This window comes from Ixodes scapularis, unplaced genomic scaffold (genome assembly GCF_016920785.2).
Source record: "Ixodes scapularis isolate PalLabHiFi unplaced genomic scaffold, ASM1692078v2 PGA_scaffold9__187_contigs__length_104089568, whole genome shotgun sequence".
NCBI classification, from domain to species: Eukaryota; Metazoa; Arthropoda; class Arachnida; order Ixodida; family Ixodidae; genus Ixodes; species Ixodes scapularis.
In genome coordinates, this window is record NW_024609884.1 from 28,806,990 (window position 1) to 28,827,371 (window position 20,382).

A 20,382-nucleotide genomic window follows, 5' to 3' on the forward strand; every position below is an offset into this window, starting at 1 on the left:
TCGATAGTAGAGGAGCCCCGTATTCATTTCAAACCAAATGGAGAGCTCGATCCATTCGGCGTTCTTTTGGGAAATTTGCCCAGTTCTCTTCGTGACCGCACTCGCCGTTGGGCTGGTTAAAATGCTTCCTAGGGGAGTGCTCCGAGAAGAGGGACGCTTCATAGCTCGTTCCAGATCTCGGCCGGCATATTTTGTGTGGGCCCGTGTTACGAGCAGGCCGCTCATGTGATCCTTCTCCGTTGTGCTGCGCAGGGCCGCCCATCCTGAGCGTGGTTCTGGCCCACGAAACCAACATGTTCCGGAAGATCGTGCTGGACGAGACGGCCATCCCTACCTACTTTTACCACTGCAACGTGCGCAGACCAAGGTATCGACATTGATGGAACGCGTCCTTGTTAGTACCGTTGGTCGGTCCTTTAGGGCGAATGGTGAAGGTTCGACAGATTTTGAGCTGAGGCAAGTAAAATAATGACAAATAAAAGTGGGCATCTCGTGAAGATAAAGTTTGAGCCCAAGGTTTCGGGGGGGAGCACCGATTGGACTTTGGATTAGGAAAGCGCGGCGTCATGTTTCCTGGAGACTCCCTGTCGCTGCTGATTTAGCTTCTTACCCGTGCCCGAAAGCAGAATCTTTTGAGAAATTTCAAAACAGTTGCGTTTTCAGATTGCATGCCCTTGTTTTTATAGTTGAGTCGAAGCTACCAGACTCTTGATATTTCAGGTATAGAAAATACACGCTCTTAGACTCTTTGTAAGGATTAGTCTTTTGCTCCATTATGTGATGTGGTTTCTGTGTTAGTATAGAAAATCATAATTACATGTTCTTTTTTTTTTTAAGCTTTCTTGTGCCGAGAGTCTCGTTCAGTTTAAGGAAGTGCGACGTTGTGCGCTAATTATGGGTGCAGTGGTAGCACGCCTGTGTATTTATTTTGTTTGGTACATTTTTTTTTGTCTGCGATTCTTCTATCTTGGCTGTACCTTGACTGTCGGTAGTATAAATAAATAAATAAGTAAATAAGTGAAGTCACTGAGCGAATGAGCCAGCGCCTGCGGCTCTGAGGCTCCGAAGGGAATTCCCTTCTTGAGTTCTAGGTCCTGATTTTCTCGCGCCTTTGCTGAACAACATAATTTTTGGAAACGGGGGAAAAAAAAAAGGGGGGGGGGAATCAGATCATCCTTTGACGTTTGTCTGTGTTATGCAATAACCAGCCCTGCACGTATATATAATGACTCATTATGCGCATTTGACTCTCCTTCCCAGACTTTGTATAACCCTTGAACCGCATCCGCAATCTTTTCGTCAGAAGTTTTACCCACATCCAGCCGAGAATCCGCACTTTTTTTTTTGTCTAGAACAACGCGTTTTTGGGTCATGTTTAGCGCATCTAACTTTGACAACATTGGACGAAAACAATAATGGGCAGTTTAGGGGCACTATTCTTTACTGGATGGATTGTGCAAGACAACTGCGAATGAGGAAATTAACTCTGCAAAGGCAGTTTAAAGTGATAGCGGGATCATCGGAGGGCGGTTGTACTCAGGTTGGTCTAACGTTACAGAGGGCACAAGCCCTAGAAGTTCGCGGACTTGCAACTCGTTTCGACTAATGATCTAGCTTTTGGAGCATCGAGTCAAGCATTGGCAACTCACTGAAATGAGTCACGAGATACACAGAATTACGACTTCAAGAAGCCTTGACTTGAACAACCGCACCTTTGAAGAGTTCAGTACCCCCGTTCGATGCGCCGACCATGGAGACTTAACCTACATCCGAATGGATGTAGGTTGAATCGGATGTAGATGCAGTGCGCACACTGTATTTGTATCCGATTTTTTTATCGGCACACTTGGATGAATCATGTCTCGCATACCTCAATTTTATTATGAATACCAGCCACTGCCAGCGAATATTCGCGGATGTCCACGGATAGCCGGCTGGTATGAAGATCTTTATTATTAACATCGGAACTACCCCAACGTCCAGGGTTTATTTATATACCAACATTCCGTGCAATCCTGCAAAAGACAGGTTCGCCAGGCAAAGCTAGCATGCGTCGCAGCACTCTGCGACACACATCTCGTCAGGATCTCGCGTGCCAGGCATTTAGGCCGGTAAGTGAGATATTTCATTAGGTCAGCTGTCGAACGGTCATCACGCATTGACGCGAAACTGTCGAAGGGCTAACCGAAGGTGTTTCAAGCAATACTATAACCCGGTGGTGTCAGGACGGTGCGCTAGACCGGCCCTCAAACCCAATAAAAACCGATCGCGAGAGATGGCGAGAACCGGCTCGCAAGCGGGTCTCCGCTGCACCTGAGCTGCAGGCAGTCTTTTGGCCGCGCAGTTAGCGGGATTGTTATGACGAGCCACCCGCAATCATGGGTTGTTCGGTACAAGGCCGGTACTCCTGGCGATGGACGAAAGAGGGGTTGGTGGAATGCAAACTGTCCACACTGACAAGGACTACCGCTGGCGGACGCAAACGAGCCCGCGTGCGACCTCGGGATTCCTTCGCGTGCGTCGAGTTGTTAGACGACGTCGTCGCCGAAGTGGACACAAGTAAAATATAGGCCTAGAGAATCGGGTGGCCGCAATGGACGGCTCCAAGGATTCTGGATTGCGTCCCGTGGTGTGGTTCGAAGTTGAAGGGAAACCCGTTTCGGAATATAGGAGCGATCTGTGCTTTGTTGCGCGAGTTGCGAAAGTCGTTGCGAAACGTACGCGGGCGCGAGCACGATGCTTCGACAAATGTCCTTGTTGCAAGAGCACGCGTGACACCTGAACAGTTATCAAATCAACGGGCTTGTACACGTGTTTTCCGCAACTTGGCTCACAACTCGCATAAAGGGCTTTTCTGGCTGGTGCCATTTCCAGCGTTTTGAGTATGGCGCCTGCTTCGCTCGTTTTCCAAAGTGAATGAACACGCGCGTGCTGGACCGTGGAAGCTGCATGCTACAGGGCTGTGGGTGCAAGCACGTGCAGCATATTCGTGAGGGTCAAGGTTGGGTCACACAGCCCCGTTTTCTTTCGTTACGTAACGTTACCTCACGAGAGCTTATAGAGAGTTTTAGAATAGGGGGCCCCAACGCTTTGGGTAACCCAAAGCTTTGGGGTACCCAACGCAACGACACCTCACACAGCGTGCTTATAGAATAGGGTTTGTGACGACGCAACGCGGCACGCTCGCCTTTTTCGCATGCAGCGCCATTGTGGACAACGAGCGAACTTCTTAACAGTGAAAAATTATTAAAACGCAAAACATTTGCGCCGGAACGACACTTTATTGTGGGTTGCGGTTCAAATAATAGGGAGGGTAACACCAGTTGGAACGGCACAGCAAGGCCCATCTGTCGACCGTCTCTGAATCAGAAGATTTACTTCTCTGGTCAACAAGAGAGTGCACGCCCTCAAATACCAGGCTATCATGTGAGCCAATGGAATTATCTGAGAACTGGACGGGCCATTCCCCGGTCACAGGCACGACGCTGGTAGGTGTAGCTTGCTGTTAGCTCATCCTGTAGCTGAAGCAGCACGACAGTTATAGAGAGTTTTATAATCGGGGGTCCCAAAGCTTTGGGGCCCCAAAGAAATAGCGGCTCAGCACTGCGCATGCGTAGAACCCAAACTCCGTTTGGGGTTTTGGGTTGGCTCGCGCCCCCAACGTGAAATACGAGAAATAACGTGGGGCCCCCAATTGCTTGGGGCCGGGTTGTATATCGGCAAACATGGCGGCGCCCTTTTCGCTCGCTTCGGTGCAAATTCGTCATGGTCGCTGCAGTATTAGCCAATTTCATTGCCAATGAATAGTGCAACCGGCTTTCGCTTTGCTTAATCTCGCTCCAGTCACAAAGAATGAGCGGTGGGCTCGCCCCATTTTAAAGATCGTACCTGATTCTGGCTGTTCCTAAGCCTAAACATACGTCGTAACTGTTGACATGGTGACGTATTGCTACTCCGCGGCTAAAGGCTCGTTCACACAGACCCGTTTCTTTCTTTTTCTTTTTTTTTACGTTAAGTTACGAAAAGGAACCGGGAAATCTGTGCTTCGTATTAAAGGGAAGCTACGGAGCTTCTTGAAAAAAATGAGTTAGAAGTGAATTCTAGTGTATTTTTACCTCGTGAACCCGAATACCAAAACCATTTGCCGCGCAAGTATTGTTAAACGGGAGAAAAACGCGAAAGACAGTCGCTGTACATGACGTCATCGACGGATCTTTTGGCTTGCCAAGGCTAGGGAGGCGGGGCTTCAGCCCTATTTTCAAATTGCTCTTATGGCTCTCCGGCGCGTCGCATTGAAATATAATTGTGATATCTGTTATTCCTAAGGCCAAATGAACGCAATTCAAGCGTTTTTTCTCATATCTAGAAGTACCCCATCTTCCCTTTAAACTGTGCCAGCAGCAGGTCGACTCGGTCGCGGTTGGCCCGCGTGGAGAAATTTCTTCCGATTGCTTCGGGGACCCTTTCGGCCATTCAAGTCCATCTCCTGGAATCCTGGAATGAGTTAGTGGCATACACTTCGCGTAGCACATAAATGTCATCGTCGATCGAGAAGCGAACGCGCGCGGGAGCCTTCTCTTCCTCCATTTTCTTTTGGCCTTGGATCGGCCTCGACTCGTTCGGCCATCCCATTTCGGGTGTAGCCGAAACAATCCAATCCGTAGCGCTCTAATTTGGCGCTTGTTCTCGAAGTAACATAGAGAGTTGAGCTAGCTTGTACATAGAAGACATACCTAAAACAGCGCACAAGCAGAGGAGGAAGATAACAAGACACAGGAAGGGGCGCTGACTCCCAACTTGTGTATTGTGAAAGAAAGAGAAAGAGGAAGCTTCAGATATGAAGCCCACGTTGTTGTTTTTCTTTCTTCTTTTTTCTCATCTTTTTTTTCTTCGTGACCTTATAATGTCAGTTTTCTCCTTTTCTACTGCAACTTAGTAATTTATATGTTTTTATTCTTTCTTCTTTATACCTTGTTTGTGCGCGTGGGCTTCATGTCTGAAGCTTCCTCTTTCTCTTTCTTTCACAATACATAAGTTGGGAGTCAGCGCTTTTTCCTGTGTTCTATTTTCTTCCTCCTTTGCTTGCGCGCTGTTTTAGGTATGTATCGGTTGATAGTGGAGCTTGTTGGTACAAGGTACAGGTATGGCTCGTTCTCGATATTTTTGGGTGTGCGCTTTGACCATATGCAGCCGAAGATTTTGTTTGGCCTTCAACTATGCCGAGACTGAGACGAACGCGAGCGCGCATACTCTGCGGGCAGTTGCACTATTTAGATCTGAGCTGGAGCGACTTTGAAGCCTTGAAATACTTGTTTTCAAGATGCAGGTATCGTGCCACCTAAAGCCCCTTGATAAAAGCGTTTTTGACAAGTACCGCCAACCATTGTTGTGGAAGCGCTCGAGACACGTGCCATGAGCGGGTGCTCCGCCGCCATTCGCTTCCAAGGCCCGCTCATTTCAGTGCTGCGCCGCCATTTGCTTCCAAGGGCCGCTCGAGACATGGGCCTCGTGCACTCGCGCATTTGACGCTACTTGCAAGACGAGCGCAAACACATCGAGGGGCTTTAGTGCCACCGAGTAGCAATACGTTGCCATGTCAACGGTTACCGCGTATGTTTAGGCTTAGAAACGGCCAAAATCGGGGACGATCTTTAAAATGGGGCGAGCCCACCGCTCATTCTTTGTGATTTGAGCCAGATCAAGCAAAGCGAAAGCCTGTAGCACTATTCACTGGCATTTAAATGGGCTAATACTGCAGCGACCATGACGAATTCGCTCCGAAGCGAGCAGAAAGGGCGCCGCCATGTTTGCCGACGCAACCCGACCCCAAGCACCAACCCAAAGCCCCAAACAGATTTTGGGTTCTGCGCATGCGCAATGGTGGGCCCCTATTTCTTGGGGGGCCCCATTCTTTGGGGGCCCCTATTCTAAAACTCTCTTATGTCTGCGTACGCCGCAAGTCACGGGGACATCTGTGCTTCATAATCAATCCTGGCTACCAGTTCAAGAAGATATCCTGGCGCGTGACATTCGAGACACGAATGTTTGGTGACATACGTAGCGTAAAGCCGGGGTCACACTGCTCATACATCATACAAAAGACAGCCTGCAAACATCAGGCATCCGTGGTTCGAATGCCGCGTGCCAAGTTTCTCCTTGAACTCGTTGCCATGCTGTATTCGAAAGACGGATCTCGTGGTGACTAAAGTCACTAGATCCTGGGAAAGCAGCGCCATTGCCTTCCGTACCTGCTAGCCGGACACAAACAGATACTAACATACAGACGGCCAAAACCTCACAAGGCGATTGGCTAGTCGATTTTCGTCGCCATGGAAATCGCCATCCCGGTCCATTCAAATCTTCGAAGCTTTTAGGGGGTCGTTCTAAACCAGTCGCACCAAGATCACTATGGAGCATCATCGTACTGGAAGCGTTCCTCACTAATATAAGCGGCTTTGGCACTGTGTATGCAATCAACTTATCAATCATGTCAATCTCCACGGATCTCTTACAATTATGTTGTTCTTCTTGCGTATTTTAAAACTGTAAGCTTATTTTTCAGTGCTTCAAAGCACCGACACAGTACGTGGTGGTGGTACGAAGATGTACGCTTGTTTCGGCAGTGTGTGGATAGCAATATCTCGGTATACAAGCAACGTCTCCATAAAACTACCCGTCACCAGCGAATTTAGTTCGGCTCACCAAGAGCGAAGGGGTCAAGGAGAAATTGCTCATTTCACGGACCAAAATTGCGACCATACGGGGAGCTTGGCGCTACTTTCTCAGGATCCATTGACTTTAGGATGTGACTAGGGTGCCTTCATGTGCGCTTTGCCTAAAGTGATGTCATTTAGCCATATTGTTCCAAACGCTTCTTCTCCCCCCCCCCCCCCCCCTTTTTGTTTTGTACTGAAGTGCGTGTTAGAGCGTGTCCCTGCACGTGCTTGTGGTGCTAACTGTGCTACGGCGACATTTTGTTCTCAGCGATTTCTTTGTATTTTCCCTGTGAGCTCCATGCTGTCAGCATCGGGTACTATACAAGCAATGACATCTAAAGTGGCATCACCCTAAACAGAAAGACATTAAGGAACCTTAGTGATGACTTGCGTTTGCATCTGTTTGCAGACTGTCTTTTGTATGATATATAAGAAGTGTGACCCAGGCTTAAGAAAACGTAAGAAAACTGGACAGTGTAAACCCGCCTTGACTTTATCGAGGTTGCGATTCCTTCCACACGAGCAGAGACATGGTGGCGGCCAGATGCCTCGCATCCAGAAGAACCACAGCCTAACATTAGAAGATCACAGTCGATAAGGGCACTCTCGCTACTTTGACAGGATAGCAAAGCACGCGGCAGGTGCATGTCGTTGGTAAGGAGCCATTCTGTGGAAACGGAATGTACGCCATTATGTTCAATATTTTACCAAAGAGTTGCACATGAAAGACAGAACATGGACAGCACATCTTCCGACTTTCAACACACGTATATTTAAAGTTAAAATAAAGGTAGAACCACTGCTGTAACCAGACATGTACACCTTACCCCGAGAAAGGAACTAAATACCGTTACTCGCTCAAAAAGTAACTAAATACGTTACTGTAATCGATTCTCAAAAATAACGCGTTACTTTACCTCAGAAGTAGCGAGTACCATTCTAGTTACTTTGACGACCAAATACAGAACTGCTTTTATTTCATGGTTCATTGTTTTCTTTTCAGTAGTCGTTACACTTCAGCAGTAGCTGCCTAACGAGTGACTCGTCGCAACTTTGAAATGGCTGATCCACACAACCCCAATTATTATTATTCTCGAAGTTTTCATCAGTTATGTTTCCCCGCTTCATTGAGAACGGCAATGCTGAGGAGATCGTTCTGCTGACGCGCTCGAAGGAACGGCAGTGTTGTGCTTCAGAAAGAGCTGGTGAATCTGGGGTTCCCCTCTCTCCTTTATTCTCTCTGCTCTTAAATACTCAGGTTAAAATTAAAACGAGTCAGTTGAAACGGTGTTGTGCACGTTACTCCTCAAAAGTGTCGAATTACCGTTACTCGTTACTTGTTCTTAAAAGTAACTGAGTTCTTTACTCGTTCCTTTTGTAAAAAAAGTAACTAAATACATTACTCGTTACCCAAAAAAGTAAATAGGTAAAATAACGCGCTACGTACATATCTGACTGTATAGCGTCATGCGATGCTGTTACTTTGGCTACCTTGCTCATTCGACAGTCGGGACAATGAACGATTTGTTTAAGAAACTATTTTGCTTTCCAAAAAATGAAAAAGGTTGAATAAATAGGTTGACGAGACACTGGGGGATGCATATACACAACTGCAAGCATGGTGCCCCGACTGGTGCCCCATGCGTGCAAGCTCGTGCAGCTTGCGCGTGGACACAGCTTTGGCAAGCGTGCAATTGCACGGGCGAGCGGTGACATGGCGGCGGCCATGTTTCCGCCGGACGATGGCAAAAAAGGCGACAGCCTTTTTTGCCATCGTCTATACACGGGTTTTCAAGACCAATAGAAGTAAACAGCGCAAACCAAACAAGTACCAATGAAGGCACACATGCAACAAGGAGCAAGAGCTATACTTTGTTTCTTCACCTTACCATGCACCGCAGGAAAGGCTACAAGCGCGAGCTCCTTGGGCACATCTCGGCGCCACAAACTCTCGTGCGTTAAGAGTAGCTCCCAACGCTATGAGCTCGCGCTTCTAGCCTTGTCTGCGGTACAACCTAAGGTGAAACGGAGTATCGCAAATTGTGGCGACGAAGTGTAGTTTACAGCGCGTGCTTGAGCGCGACAGAACTCGTGTTGAGAATATAGCCTCGGTGACCTCACAAAGCACCGACTCCTTTAACTGAAGACCCCCCCCCCCCCCTTTAATATGCGTCACTTCACTCGTTACGTCTGGTATGCGAAGTTTAATTCTATTTGACAAATCAATAACCGGTCAGCCGAAGCAAAGTAACGATGTGACTTCGAGATTTGAGTTTTGTTCATTATGTACCACCTTGGAATCACAGTACGCGATAAAAAAAAAATCGATGCACCTACGAGCTGCTTTTGTTTGTTCGTGCGAGCGCGCGTGGCGCCGTTCCGCTCGTCATATATAGGGAGTATTCACTGGCGGCCATAGCTGTGTGCGCGACTGCCGAGCGCGTGCTGACGACGAGCTTCCACGGTTCGTTTGCAGCGTGCATTCCGCGCCGTCAAGACTGCCGGCCTTAGCAGAAGCCTATTAATGTGAGCTCGTTCTGAGCACGCGCTGTAAACATAGCCCTCAAATATGGCCTCCAGTGAATACCCCACTCCTTATAGTCCTATCATTAACCATACTCCGATTTGTTTTTTACCTCCGCGTTTTACATGGTGCACACTCCCGTGGTCAGTGTGGGCTCAATAGAACAATCATGATTCCATAATAACTCGTAATACGTAGGCATGTGTCTCGTCCAGTTCAACTCGACCGTCAGTCTAAATCCGCCGTCCCACTGCTCATACATGATACCAAAGATACGTTGTTCGCTGCACACGTGGCGACAGAATAATCTGCGCCTCAAGCATGTTTGAAGCATGTCTGCTTCATGCATGCTTCGAAATCGTCTGCAGACAGTGCCTTGTATGACCAATGGACGACCACCAAACGAAGAAAAAGCACGCCTCAGACAGTAGAGAGTTTTAGGAAACGGGTTTTGCACATCCGGTGACGGTACGATGTGCCTTCCGGTACGAGCTGCGCATGCGCGAGTCTTCTGCGGTGGCATATGCGCAGATCGTACCGGAAGGCCCATCGTACCTTATCCGATGTGCGGAAACGGTTCCCTACAATTCCCTATAGTGTCTGCAGCCGGTCTTTTATATTATGTATTAAGAGTGTGGCCGTTCTTAAGGCTTCCAAAAAGTTCTGTTTCCGTGCCTTTTTTTTGTTGTTGTTGTTGTTTTGGTTAAACCTTGCGTCGCTGTCCCGCTCTGTCTGAACTAAGAGTGAACGTGAGGCCCGCTAATTGGAGCGCGCTGGCGTGCAGTGGCGAGGCAGCGGTGAAGGCGCTCATGCATCGCTTTCCCTGGGCCGAGCATCCCATGGGCCCTCGGCTAGCGGCCCTTCCGCCGGAGATGGGTCTGACCTTCATCTACGGAGAACACAGCTTCATGGGTCGAAGGCCAGCATTCGCGCTCCGCGAGGCAAGGCCCCGGTCGTGCGTCAAGATACACGTGAGGGTTTCTTTTTGGCCATCTCTTAGCAAGTTTGAAGATTGGGCCACTTGGCGCACGTGGAACGGGAAAAGGCGCCGAAATAGGCACGAAAGCCAAGAGATGACAGGATAGACGAAGCGCTGAGTCTTGGCTAAGAGAGTTGGCGAAGAGAATAAGCTCTCTTCAGGGCTGCGCTAGAGTGCACCTTGAAGGCGCAACTTCTCCTTGCAAAGTGTCGGTCGCCCCCCCCCCCCCTCCCCCCCAACACACACACACACACACACAAACGCGCGCGCACGCGCACGCACGCACGCGCACGCGCACGCACACACACACACGCACGCACTCACACGCACGCACGCACGCACTCACACACACACACACACACACACACACAAAAGGTTAATTTTTTTTTAAGAAAAAGAAAAGGACACAGTGGATTACATGGCGTGTGTCATCTAGCACAACCTTCAATTTTACTACAGTTCCATTTTTTTTTGTTTCAGTCAGAAAGGTCGCATCTATATAGTTTTCCAAAAAAGGGTTCCTGGCCCGTTCCATTTTCAGTGTTGGTGCGCATGGCGCGTGATTTGCTCGCTTTCTGAAACGACGCTCATGCGCGTGCTAGCCTGAGGAAATCACACGCTGGACTGAGGACTTGTAAATATTGGAATGGTGTATAGACCTTTCCAGAAAAGGGCTGCTGGCCGGTTTCATTTTCAGTGTTCGTGCGTATCGCGCGTGATTTGCTCGCTTTCCGAAGCGACGCACACGCGCGTGCTGAGCTGTGGAGATCGCACGCTGAGCTGTGGATTTGTAAACATTGGAAAGGTCTATAGACGATTTCAAGCAGGGTATCTGGCAGCCACTGCATGTGCGGGCAAGCACATGCAATTGCAAGCCTCTCAAGGCCAGGTTCACGTGCACGCTTCATGTGCTGGTGCCCACGGTGCACAATTCAGGGCGCTGTGCTTGTAATTGTCTATACTCCATCTGATAAGTGTCTGCAATAAAGACAAAGGCACAGGCGTGTGAGCCGAGCTGAGCAGAGTGCTTTTGTTTGTACGAGATCTCGTGTATAGGAGGCACTTTGTAAAGCCACACGCTCGTGCCCAAGCCTTTGTCGGCATTGCAGATGTTTCTGAGATGAAATAAAAATACGATGATAATGCAATTAATGCAAAGGTGCAAGCGAGCTGGACAAAAATGATGATAATAATCTCTGGAGAAGGGGAAAAAGGGATATAAGGGACAAACACAAATTTCCAAACACAACTAGGTGACTGGTCCGCGCCCAAAAAAATCCGCCAGTTTTTTTTGTTTTTTTTTCAAAGCTGGGGACAACGTCTTGCACAGCGACCATTTAAAACAATGAATGTCGCGTCTCTTGAAAGCTCGGGGATCTTGCGGATCTAAGATGCACTCTGCGCGCGCGCTTCAACGTTTCGGTAAAGCCAAGAATCATTGCGTTGAGCTTAAATTTTAAGTGTTTACTAATTGCTCGCAAAATATTTTACCGAAACTTTATGGGCACTTTTGCAATTCAGATACCTGTCATTATATCTGTTGTTGCTGTTTTTTTTTTCTTTATTTGGGCATGAGTGGATCTTTGTAAAACTTTATTCAATACATTGTGTTTTTTTTTCTTTCTCTCGGTCAGGTACTCGAAGACTGCGGTCACAACCTGCACTACGAGAAGCCAGATGAATTCAGCCATGTCGTTGGCAAAGTATGCGAAGCCGCTGACGAGCAAACTCACGAAAAACAGCAGTACACACTAAACATTGTAACACCCATAATCGTGTAAAAAGGGTGTAAGAAGGGTGTACGTTAGGAAAAACACCCTTTTTACACGCTTTTTACACGATTTCTGAATATCGGTGGGTGTAAAAAGGGTGTGCTGCCGTTTTACACCCTTTACACGCCCTCTTTACGCCCCACTTGCAACGATGGTGTCTGAAATCGTGTAAAAAGGGTGTATGGCCGAATTTTACGCCCTTCATCCACACGGTGTGAAAGGGGCGTAATGGTGATGCTGTCAAAAACACTCATGATTTCATAGCCGTTCATATTGAATTGAATTGAATTGGTTTTTATTTAGACAATAGGTCAAGGGTAACAGGACAAAAGGCAGATTATCTCTGCCTGACGTGGCCCATTCAGCCGTTTACAATGCAAGCAATATTTATTGCTTTATTACAATACAAAGCAATATTTATTGCTTTGGTGAAACTGTTGTTGATGTACGGCGGTACAAACATCGAGTATAATTAATCGCCACACGGAGTCGCGTATGATTAGATAGTGCTAGAGAATAGTTTTTGCAACTCCTATTGAACTCTTCGTTCGACACGAGCCTAAAATTACGTTTCGCGCGTGCATCAGTTTTATCGGTTCAACCTTGATTATAAAAAAAATCATCTCCGCTGCCAAAAAAAAGAATGAATGAAGACGTGTAAATATACAACCTAGGCAGCACACAATATTGCGCTGTTATGGAATTAAATAAGAAAGATTGTGTCGATATTATTTTGGTCTAGCCAATATCTGAAAAATGGGATGGGTCGCGGCGACGCTGTCCTGACATACCGTACTTGGCACCGTTTTCGGTTGACTGCCAAGAGTGTCCTGCGTGAATCGGCTATGCCGGCGAGGTATTTCTATTCCTTGACTGTCTAAAATCCGACGTTAAAATACAATGCAAAGCAAGATTAACCGAAATAGAATCTGCTTACTTTTAACCTGAGAAAGACCTTTTAAGCTGAAGACTTGAACAAACTGTGGCGCCCTCATTTCGGATATTACAAACTCACCTGACTGGGTTTCGCACTACTTATAGCACCTTCACTGATACTTTATTTTGGAGTGTAGCTCTGAAGAAACAATGTCGCAAGACAATCAAAAGTTCCGGATTAATGACACCCCCAGGGACGCGACTCTTATCTCTGCGTAATGACACCAAAATATCTAGCTTTCCGACGCTTTTTTTTTTCCGGTTTTTCTTTTGTACACGTGAAACCGCGTTTTCGGCGGCGTTAAAAATGGTTTTTCGTATTTATCTTGTGATCTCGCGGTCCGCACCAGATCATGCGCGTCTACAGGAGTGGCAGTTTGAGACGCTCAAGGTTGTACTACGCAAAGCAAGCCCTGGCGAGTCCCATTTCGCGACCTTCCCTGGGCAGGGCAGGTGGCAATACAAAGCAGCAGAGGGAGATTAGCGGCTTTGCCCAACCCCCTTTGACCTCGTCTTCTGATAAGCCTCGAAACCTTCTTTTGTGTCTTCGTGTTGCTCTGAGCGATTGCGAAGGCCACTTCTAGCAAATCAGAGGGGTGGCGCAAAACACGTGACCGCTCTCCGTAGGACAAGGACGCTTGAACGAAAATTTGTCACGTGATTCGCTCTGACGCGCTGATGGGCTACTGGGGCCGTAGTCTTTGCAGTATGCCAAGTTATGGCAAGTTGTAGGGGCCACGTAGGTGCGGTTTACAAAAAGGGGGGCGCCCGTCAGTGTATTCCTGTTTCTCGTGCGTTTGAGTCGCGGCCGTGATTTTTCGTCGTGAACGGCCAGAATACATCCATGCCAACTTTTCGGAAATGGTCGTTTATTTCGTCGGCGTCCATGGAATTATTGTGCTGTATTTGTTGGACGCGTTTCGACAAAGAGCTGCTCATCGGAGGCCGCGAGACTTCCGTTGGATGTGATCAACCGCCTTCAACCTCGGCATTGTGTTTGCGTTGTTTTGTGCTTCCCGAATCGGATTACGCATGTATCACGACAGAGAGATGCTCATCGGCGACCGCGAAACTTCCGCTGAATGTGAGCGACCGCCTTCATCCTCGAGATTGTGTTCGTGGATTGTTCTGTGCTGCCCGAATCGGATTATGCATCTATCACGGATTATATGAGATCGCTGTTTTATTTGTAAGTACTCTGCAAGCATGCTTCTGATAGTAGTCCAAGGGGGCTATGTTCGACAAATGTTTCATTTCTCCTAAAAAGAAATGGAAGTGACGGAAGCGACAATATCGCGTTTGATTAGTTGGAAGATGAAATGGCGAAAATAGGTAACTTTCGTCATTTGAACCTCTAACCAATCAAACGCGATATCGTCACTTCCGCCACTTCCGTTTATTTTTAGGAGTAACGAAGCTTTTGTCGAACATAGGCTCCCTGCTTCCGTTTCAATACACCATTTTACGGTTTCCAAACATGAACTGCCGCTTACGTCCCAAGCAACTCCCGGTGTACCGTCTTTGCAAGCCTGTCAGTTTTGTCCACGTCACCAGTGCAAGGAAGCATGAACGTCATAAGATAAGTACAGTTGGAGATTCAACTAGGGCCTTCGGTTGTACAATTTGAAGGGGTTATAAAACAATATCCGGTTGAAATATTTATGACCTTACACGCACGGACCGCCACTGGTTTAGAAGCGTCTAGGTCGTGGTGGTATTGCGAGGATAAAAGAGAACTCTTTCTTTCAGTCTTGCCTTCGCCAAGTTTGATGACGTGCGCGTGAACGTAGCTTTGACCTTTGGCACGCTTGTAATTGCACGCACTTGCCCGCATAAGCAGAGACATGGCTGCGGCCAGATGACCTGCTTGCAATCGTCTATAGAGAATTTTATAGAACCTGTTAGAACCTTGATTAAAAAATAAAAAGTGAACCAGGCATTTGCAGTCCTTTTCTCGAGCACTCTTTTGGGTTATTACGCCGTACTTTATGGGTGTTGATAATCGCGTTTTTTTTATTTCCCTTTATGGCGGTGATACACACAATTTAGAGGGCGTACTGCGCATACATAACGCCCTAATAAAAAGGTGTACACTGGAATCACACCCTAATTGAAAGATGTTCGGAATAACGCCGTCCTCTAAAGGTGTTGGGGAAAAACACCCTATTTTAGGGGCGTTAAGTATAACGCCCTTTGTTAGGGCGTTTTGCTACACCCAAATGGGTGTTAGTTATAGGACAAGCCATTTACACCCACAAGGGAGTTACGATGTTTAGTGTGTAGGCCACCTTGATTACGTGACGCGACCGGCCGTGCTTGAAAATTAAACGGCATTCGTTCTATCGATGTGAACACCCGCAACGTACAAATGCCGACACCTAACTCTTGCCGGGAACGCGCACTTTGCCGGGCACTCAATTGTCGTGTCACGCCTGCAAACAGAACACAGCTTTGGGATAACTCAAGCCGGGATTCAAGCAACAAGAAGAAGAAAAAAAGTCTACGCAAGGAAAGCGAACAAACTATACTCCGTTTCGCACCAAGTTCGAGCAAAGCTATCGCTGAGGCAGGGGCAAAAAGTGCATCGTCACGGCGATCTTTCGTCGTCTTTGTGCTATCACCACCTAAGCAGGATCACGGCGCACTGTGCCTGATTGGTTCAGCCGCTGTTAGCAAGCGCACAAAGACGACGACAAGCGCACGAGTGCCATGACGTTGCTCCAATGGTGCAAATCAAGCGGCTACAAAGCCGCTTGATTGACACCATTGGAGTGTAGCGTCGGCTACGCTCGGACTTGGTGGGAAACGGAGCACGGTTCGATGTCGCACCGCTGCAGAAAAACGTCGTTTTGCGTCGGTCTGCCTGCTGCGTCTCTTCCTTCGGAAGCTAAAACTGCGCCATTTTGAATTTGAACGATTTTTTTTTTTTTTGCGTCGTATAGACGAACTATCGTGACAGTCGTCAGTCTGTCCGCGAATCGTACCCCCGCTCAAAGCAATATTTTATGCCTTAAAAGAACGGGTTGCGTTTGTCCGGCCTGGAATCGATCGATGCGGCATGCCGTATGGGCACCCTGCGTCCGCCACGAGCCGCTACCGATCGCCCAGCAAACAGCGCCGCGCGCGGCCACTTTTGTGTCAGCGTAGGGATAGCGGTAGAGCTCCGCCACCGCTCCCGCTGCTCCCGCGCTTCCGTCAAGGTGGTAGCCCGAGCAGGCATGTCGACCTTGCAACACCTGCAGTCAAGCTGCGACTGCCGAGGTCACTTCGCGATGAGTACGCGCGACGCCGCCGCTAGAGGCGCGCGTGTCGGCCACTGAGTTAGATCTGCAGAGTGCCCTCGGCGTTTTGGGGGGTTTCACAGGTCCCGAAGTACCGCAAGCGATCGCCGAAACTCAAGTGCATTGTCCCGGAGCTAGGAACCGTAGAGTTCTACTGGCAGTTGAAGTAGCATCACGTGCCGTTTTCAAGTATAGACTTCAGAACGAGCGTACGAGTCGTAAAGTGTCTCGACGTCTCGACTGTTCTCTATGTTGTTGTCGAAGCGTTTTAACTTGAGCTGTTTTCGGCTGAACTGTGAACTGTTTCTTACTGTTATTTCTTTCTGTCGCTCCTCTCTCTTTTCTTTTTTACGCAAGTTATGTGTGTTTCAATTAATTTATTTAAAGTCTCGCGCGTTTGTTTGTGTAGAAATTGTAAATAAATTGTTTCTTGTCGGCCGCTCTTCATAGTTGTCAATATCTTGAGCATTGGAAAGACCAGTAGCTGTCTTTGGGTGACCCTCAGCTAGTCGAGCGACGTTTTAGCGATCGCCGACTTTTCATCGAAAGACACTTTAGCGAATGGTCGGTCACCACCAAGCGGCGTTTACGGGAGGGCCCGCTGGGTTAACCTTTTTGTTATGAGCCGCTGCAGACTGTCGTCGCGAAGCGGCGTGAACGCAGGAGAGGGGGGGGGGGGGGGGTTGAGGGGGAGGCTCCCATGTGGAAATCTTATATCTGGGCCATATCATCCCATATCAAACATTATATGATTATATACGGCGTGTATACAGCCTTATCTGGCGTACATACAACCTTATCTGGTGAATATAAAGTCTTATCTGGAATGTATGCAGGCTTATCTGGCATATATACAGCCTTAAATGAGGTATATACTTCGTTATCTGGAGTATGTGCAGCCTTATACGGTGGCCGGTTTTAATTATATAGAAAATTTAAAAGACCAAAAATAAAGAAAGTACATTGTTAGCAAACTATAAATGACTCATTGTTCGCGAGCTAAATATTAGCACAAATAACCCCAGACTTCAGCTTTGGCAAACTTAAGTTTGGGATTACTCGTGCTCATTTTCACGAGGATTTCAATGTAGCTTAAGTATTTCGAAGTGTTAACAAGAGACCATTTGCGAAATCCCCCCCAAGCGCCCCGGCCTGTACTCGAGGAATTATGGGAACGGTGTTCTTTCAGCTCCCTAGTGATCGGCAATTTCCACGAATTCTGTGGTTACACAGTTTTGAGTGTAATTCGGAGTCACCCTGAACAAGCGTCGTAGAGAACCCAAGGACCTGTCATATCACTTTTAAAATTCCTCGTCAATGTCAGTGTTTTCGATACTGTGCATACTGTCCACCCTTCAGACATCCCTTACATTATTATCATTCTCGTTCTGTGTTAAAGACGCTGATATTAAGTTAGAAACGCTAAAAATGCTATAAAGAACCCCGCTGACTCCGAGCTAAATCATGGTTTTGGCTGTTGTATGATTTCTCGGCTTTTTAAGCAATTCCTGCTAAAACAAAAATCACGACAATGATAATATTGTAAGAAATTTCTGCGGCTCAGCCAGGTTGAAAGGTGGATTGCATGCACAGTATCATAAACGCTGGCCTTGACGAGAAATATTAAAAGTGATATGACAGGTCCTTGGGGTATATAGGACGCTTGTTCAGGGTGACTCCGAATCACACTTAAATCTGTGTAACCATGGGATTGGTCGAAATTGCCGATCACTAGGGAGCTGAAGGAACACCGTTCCCATGATTCCTCGAGTGCGGGCCGGGGCACTTGGGGGATTTAGAAAATGGTCTGATATGCATAAAATGCTGATTTCAGGCTTGTGTGCTTCTTTTGCTATGCCTGGTCAGATCTGGAATTTCATACTTGGCCAAATATGGGATTTCCATACTTGGTCAGGGATGAGGCTATATCTGGCAGATGTGCCATATCAGGATATATGTGGCCCATTTTAATATGTGCCATCTCTGAAATCTTCAGATCTGGCCAGATATAAATTTTTTGTAAGGGTTAACACGCGCCCCGGTAATTCGCTAAAACGACGATTCGCTCAAATGACCTCTCTTCGCTAAAACGTAATTCGCTCATGTGATATAGACCTCTCAGAGGACACAGAGTTCATACAGCAAGTCAAGAATGATCGCTTCCTTTCTATTTCTTTTGCAACATATGAAGGGATATTTTCGATGATTAGAAACTAAGGTTGCGCTAATAAGCGTCTGTGCTGCCTCGCAAAATCAGTTTCAAGACAAGAAAGGTGAAAAATCGTTGAAGCAATCGTTCATAGATGGCGCCAGGAGCACGACCAGCCAGAGCAACCGAGGCCGAGGTCTGCGGCGCCTAGCCAACTACTGTCAAGCTCGTTCAGTTGCCCTGCATTGTCGAACGGACAGAATGGGTAGGTAAACTTCATCGATTATTGTATCAATTAAACGATTAATTATTCAAGTGCGAGTTTTTATTATTTGTTAATCGGTACAATTTTGACAGCTAAAAACAAGTAAAACTTTACGTTTTCACCACGCAGATGGGGACGAGTATACCTGTATGAACGCAAAGTTTACGTGAACTTTTGACCTAAAGTAAACTGCAGGGGTGCAAATTTGCTACTCCAAACAATTGGCTAAGGTTCCGTGTCCCAGCCACTTCAACGCCATGCGAATGTGCGTTAGCTCAACAGAAACCATTGTAACAATAAAAAAAAGTTCGCTATTGCCGGAAAATATCAAAGAACCTCTTGGCCTCTGCGGTTGAAATAAAAATATGTGAGTCGAGGTGTCTTTCGCCTCTTCTCAACAACGCATTGATTAAAAATACGAAAGTCTACATTGCCCCGTTTATCACATATTCAGCAACGGCAAATGAAAAAAATGGAAATTTCTTAAATGATTAGGTGTGAGAATGAGCGAAACCGATTAACTGATGAATTGGTCGATTAAAGGGTAAGAATTAATTGGGTTAAATTTTAATAGACGGACAGACCTAAATAAATGGTCTCCATAACCACACTGGTGTCCTCGAGATTCGGCTGAAGCCTCAATATGAATAGAAGTTTTTATTCAGCTGGACGTTTAAGTTCGGCTTAATTTTCAGTTCGGAGGAATTTCTAGTTAGGCTGACAGGCTGGATACACCTTAATTTTCAATGTGACTGGAGGTCTGAAGTCGGGTGATTCAGCCGAGTAGAGATATCAGCCGAATCAATACGTAACCAAATACGGAAAAGTAATACAGGTCAGGAGGACCTTGCAAGATAACGACGTTTCGATCACGTTTGCCAGGAAGCGTAGTGGTTCGTGACATCCTTCAATTACGCGTCTGCTGCGGTCCCACGGGGGCCATGTTGAACCTGAAAACTATATCGAAAATTGCGGCCAGTCTTTCGCTCTATCGATATTTCATAGCTTTCATGCACATGTCGCGGCATGCTTCCAAAAAGAACATTAAATAACATGTAAATACAACACCAGTCTCCTCTTTCAACTATAAACTGATTAACAAATTTCTTTTTCCTCAAAATACTTCACTTTTTTGACATGTAAGTGGTAAAGTTCAAAAATATAAAAGTGGATACAGAATTGCTCAGAGCGAAACAGCTAGTCTTAAAAAAACTAATCAGATTATAATTATTAAAGGAAACCTACAACTCTGTCGTGAATTAACTTTTTTTTTTATCTCGTTTAAAAATCGATTTATGCCTACGAGCCAGTGCGTCGGCACGCCTACAAAACCTCATAATGATATCGATCGGGCGACACATTCGTATCAAACAGATCACTAGGCGATTTGTTCGCTGTCGCTGATTATTGGTTAGACTGCAGAAAACCTCGGCTACAATCGATCAGCGTTAACTTCAACTCCTGATCAGAACAAGCAGTCAAGCAGTCACATGATTCTGCCACAGGTACGTGCCGTTCATGTCGCCAGTGTTTATCACGGCTTGGTTTGGCGATGCTCAGTCCGCGTGCTTTGCTCCCAGCATTATTAAAGTACAGCGATATCTGTAATCGCACCGATCTGTCACGAACACGACTTGGGTGCACGACTTTTCGTTGCACATATCTTTCGGTGTACGCGGACGTTTCAGGGTTTGGACCAGTGATCTCCCTACACCACACCCCCTAGGGGTGTAGGCATGTGTGTGTACACCCTCCCCCCC

The 20,382-nt window shown here is 47.0% G+C and overlaps 1 protein-coding gene across 1 annotated transcript in view; it reads left to right on the forward strand.

Annotated features, from left to right (window-relative positions):
* Window positions 1-16,647, forward strand: part of LOC8030959 ((Lyso)-N-acylphosphatidylethanolamine lipase) — a 45,185-nt gene extending 28,538 nt beyond the window's left edge. Inside the window, exons 5-8 of the mRNA XM_029980094.4 lie at window positions 253-367; window positions 10,025-10,211; window positions 11,854-11,963; window positions 15,207-16,647. Coding sequence (XP_029835954.2) covers window positions 253-367; window positions 10,025-10,211; window positions 11,854-11,963; window positions 15,207-15,210 — 416 coding nt within the window. The 3' untranslated portion in view covers window positions 15,211-16,647. The remainder of the gene's footprint in view (window positions 1-252; window positions 368-10,024; window positions 10,212-11,853; window positions 11,964-15,206) is intronic.
* Window positions 16,648-20,382: the final 3,735 nt, after the last annotated feature.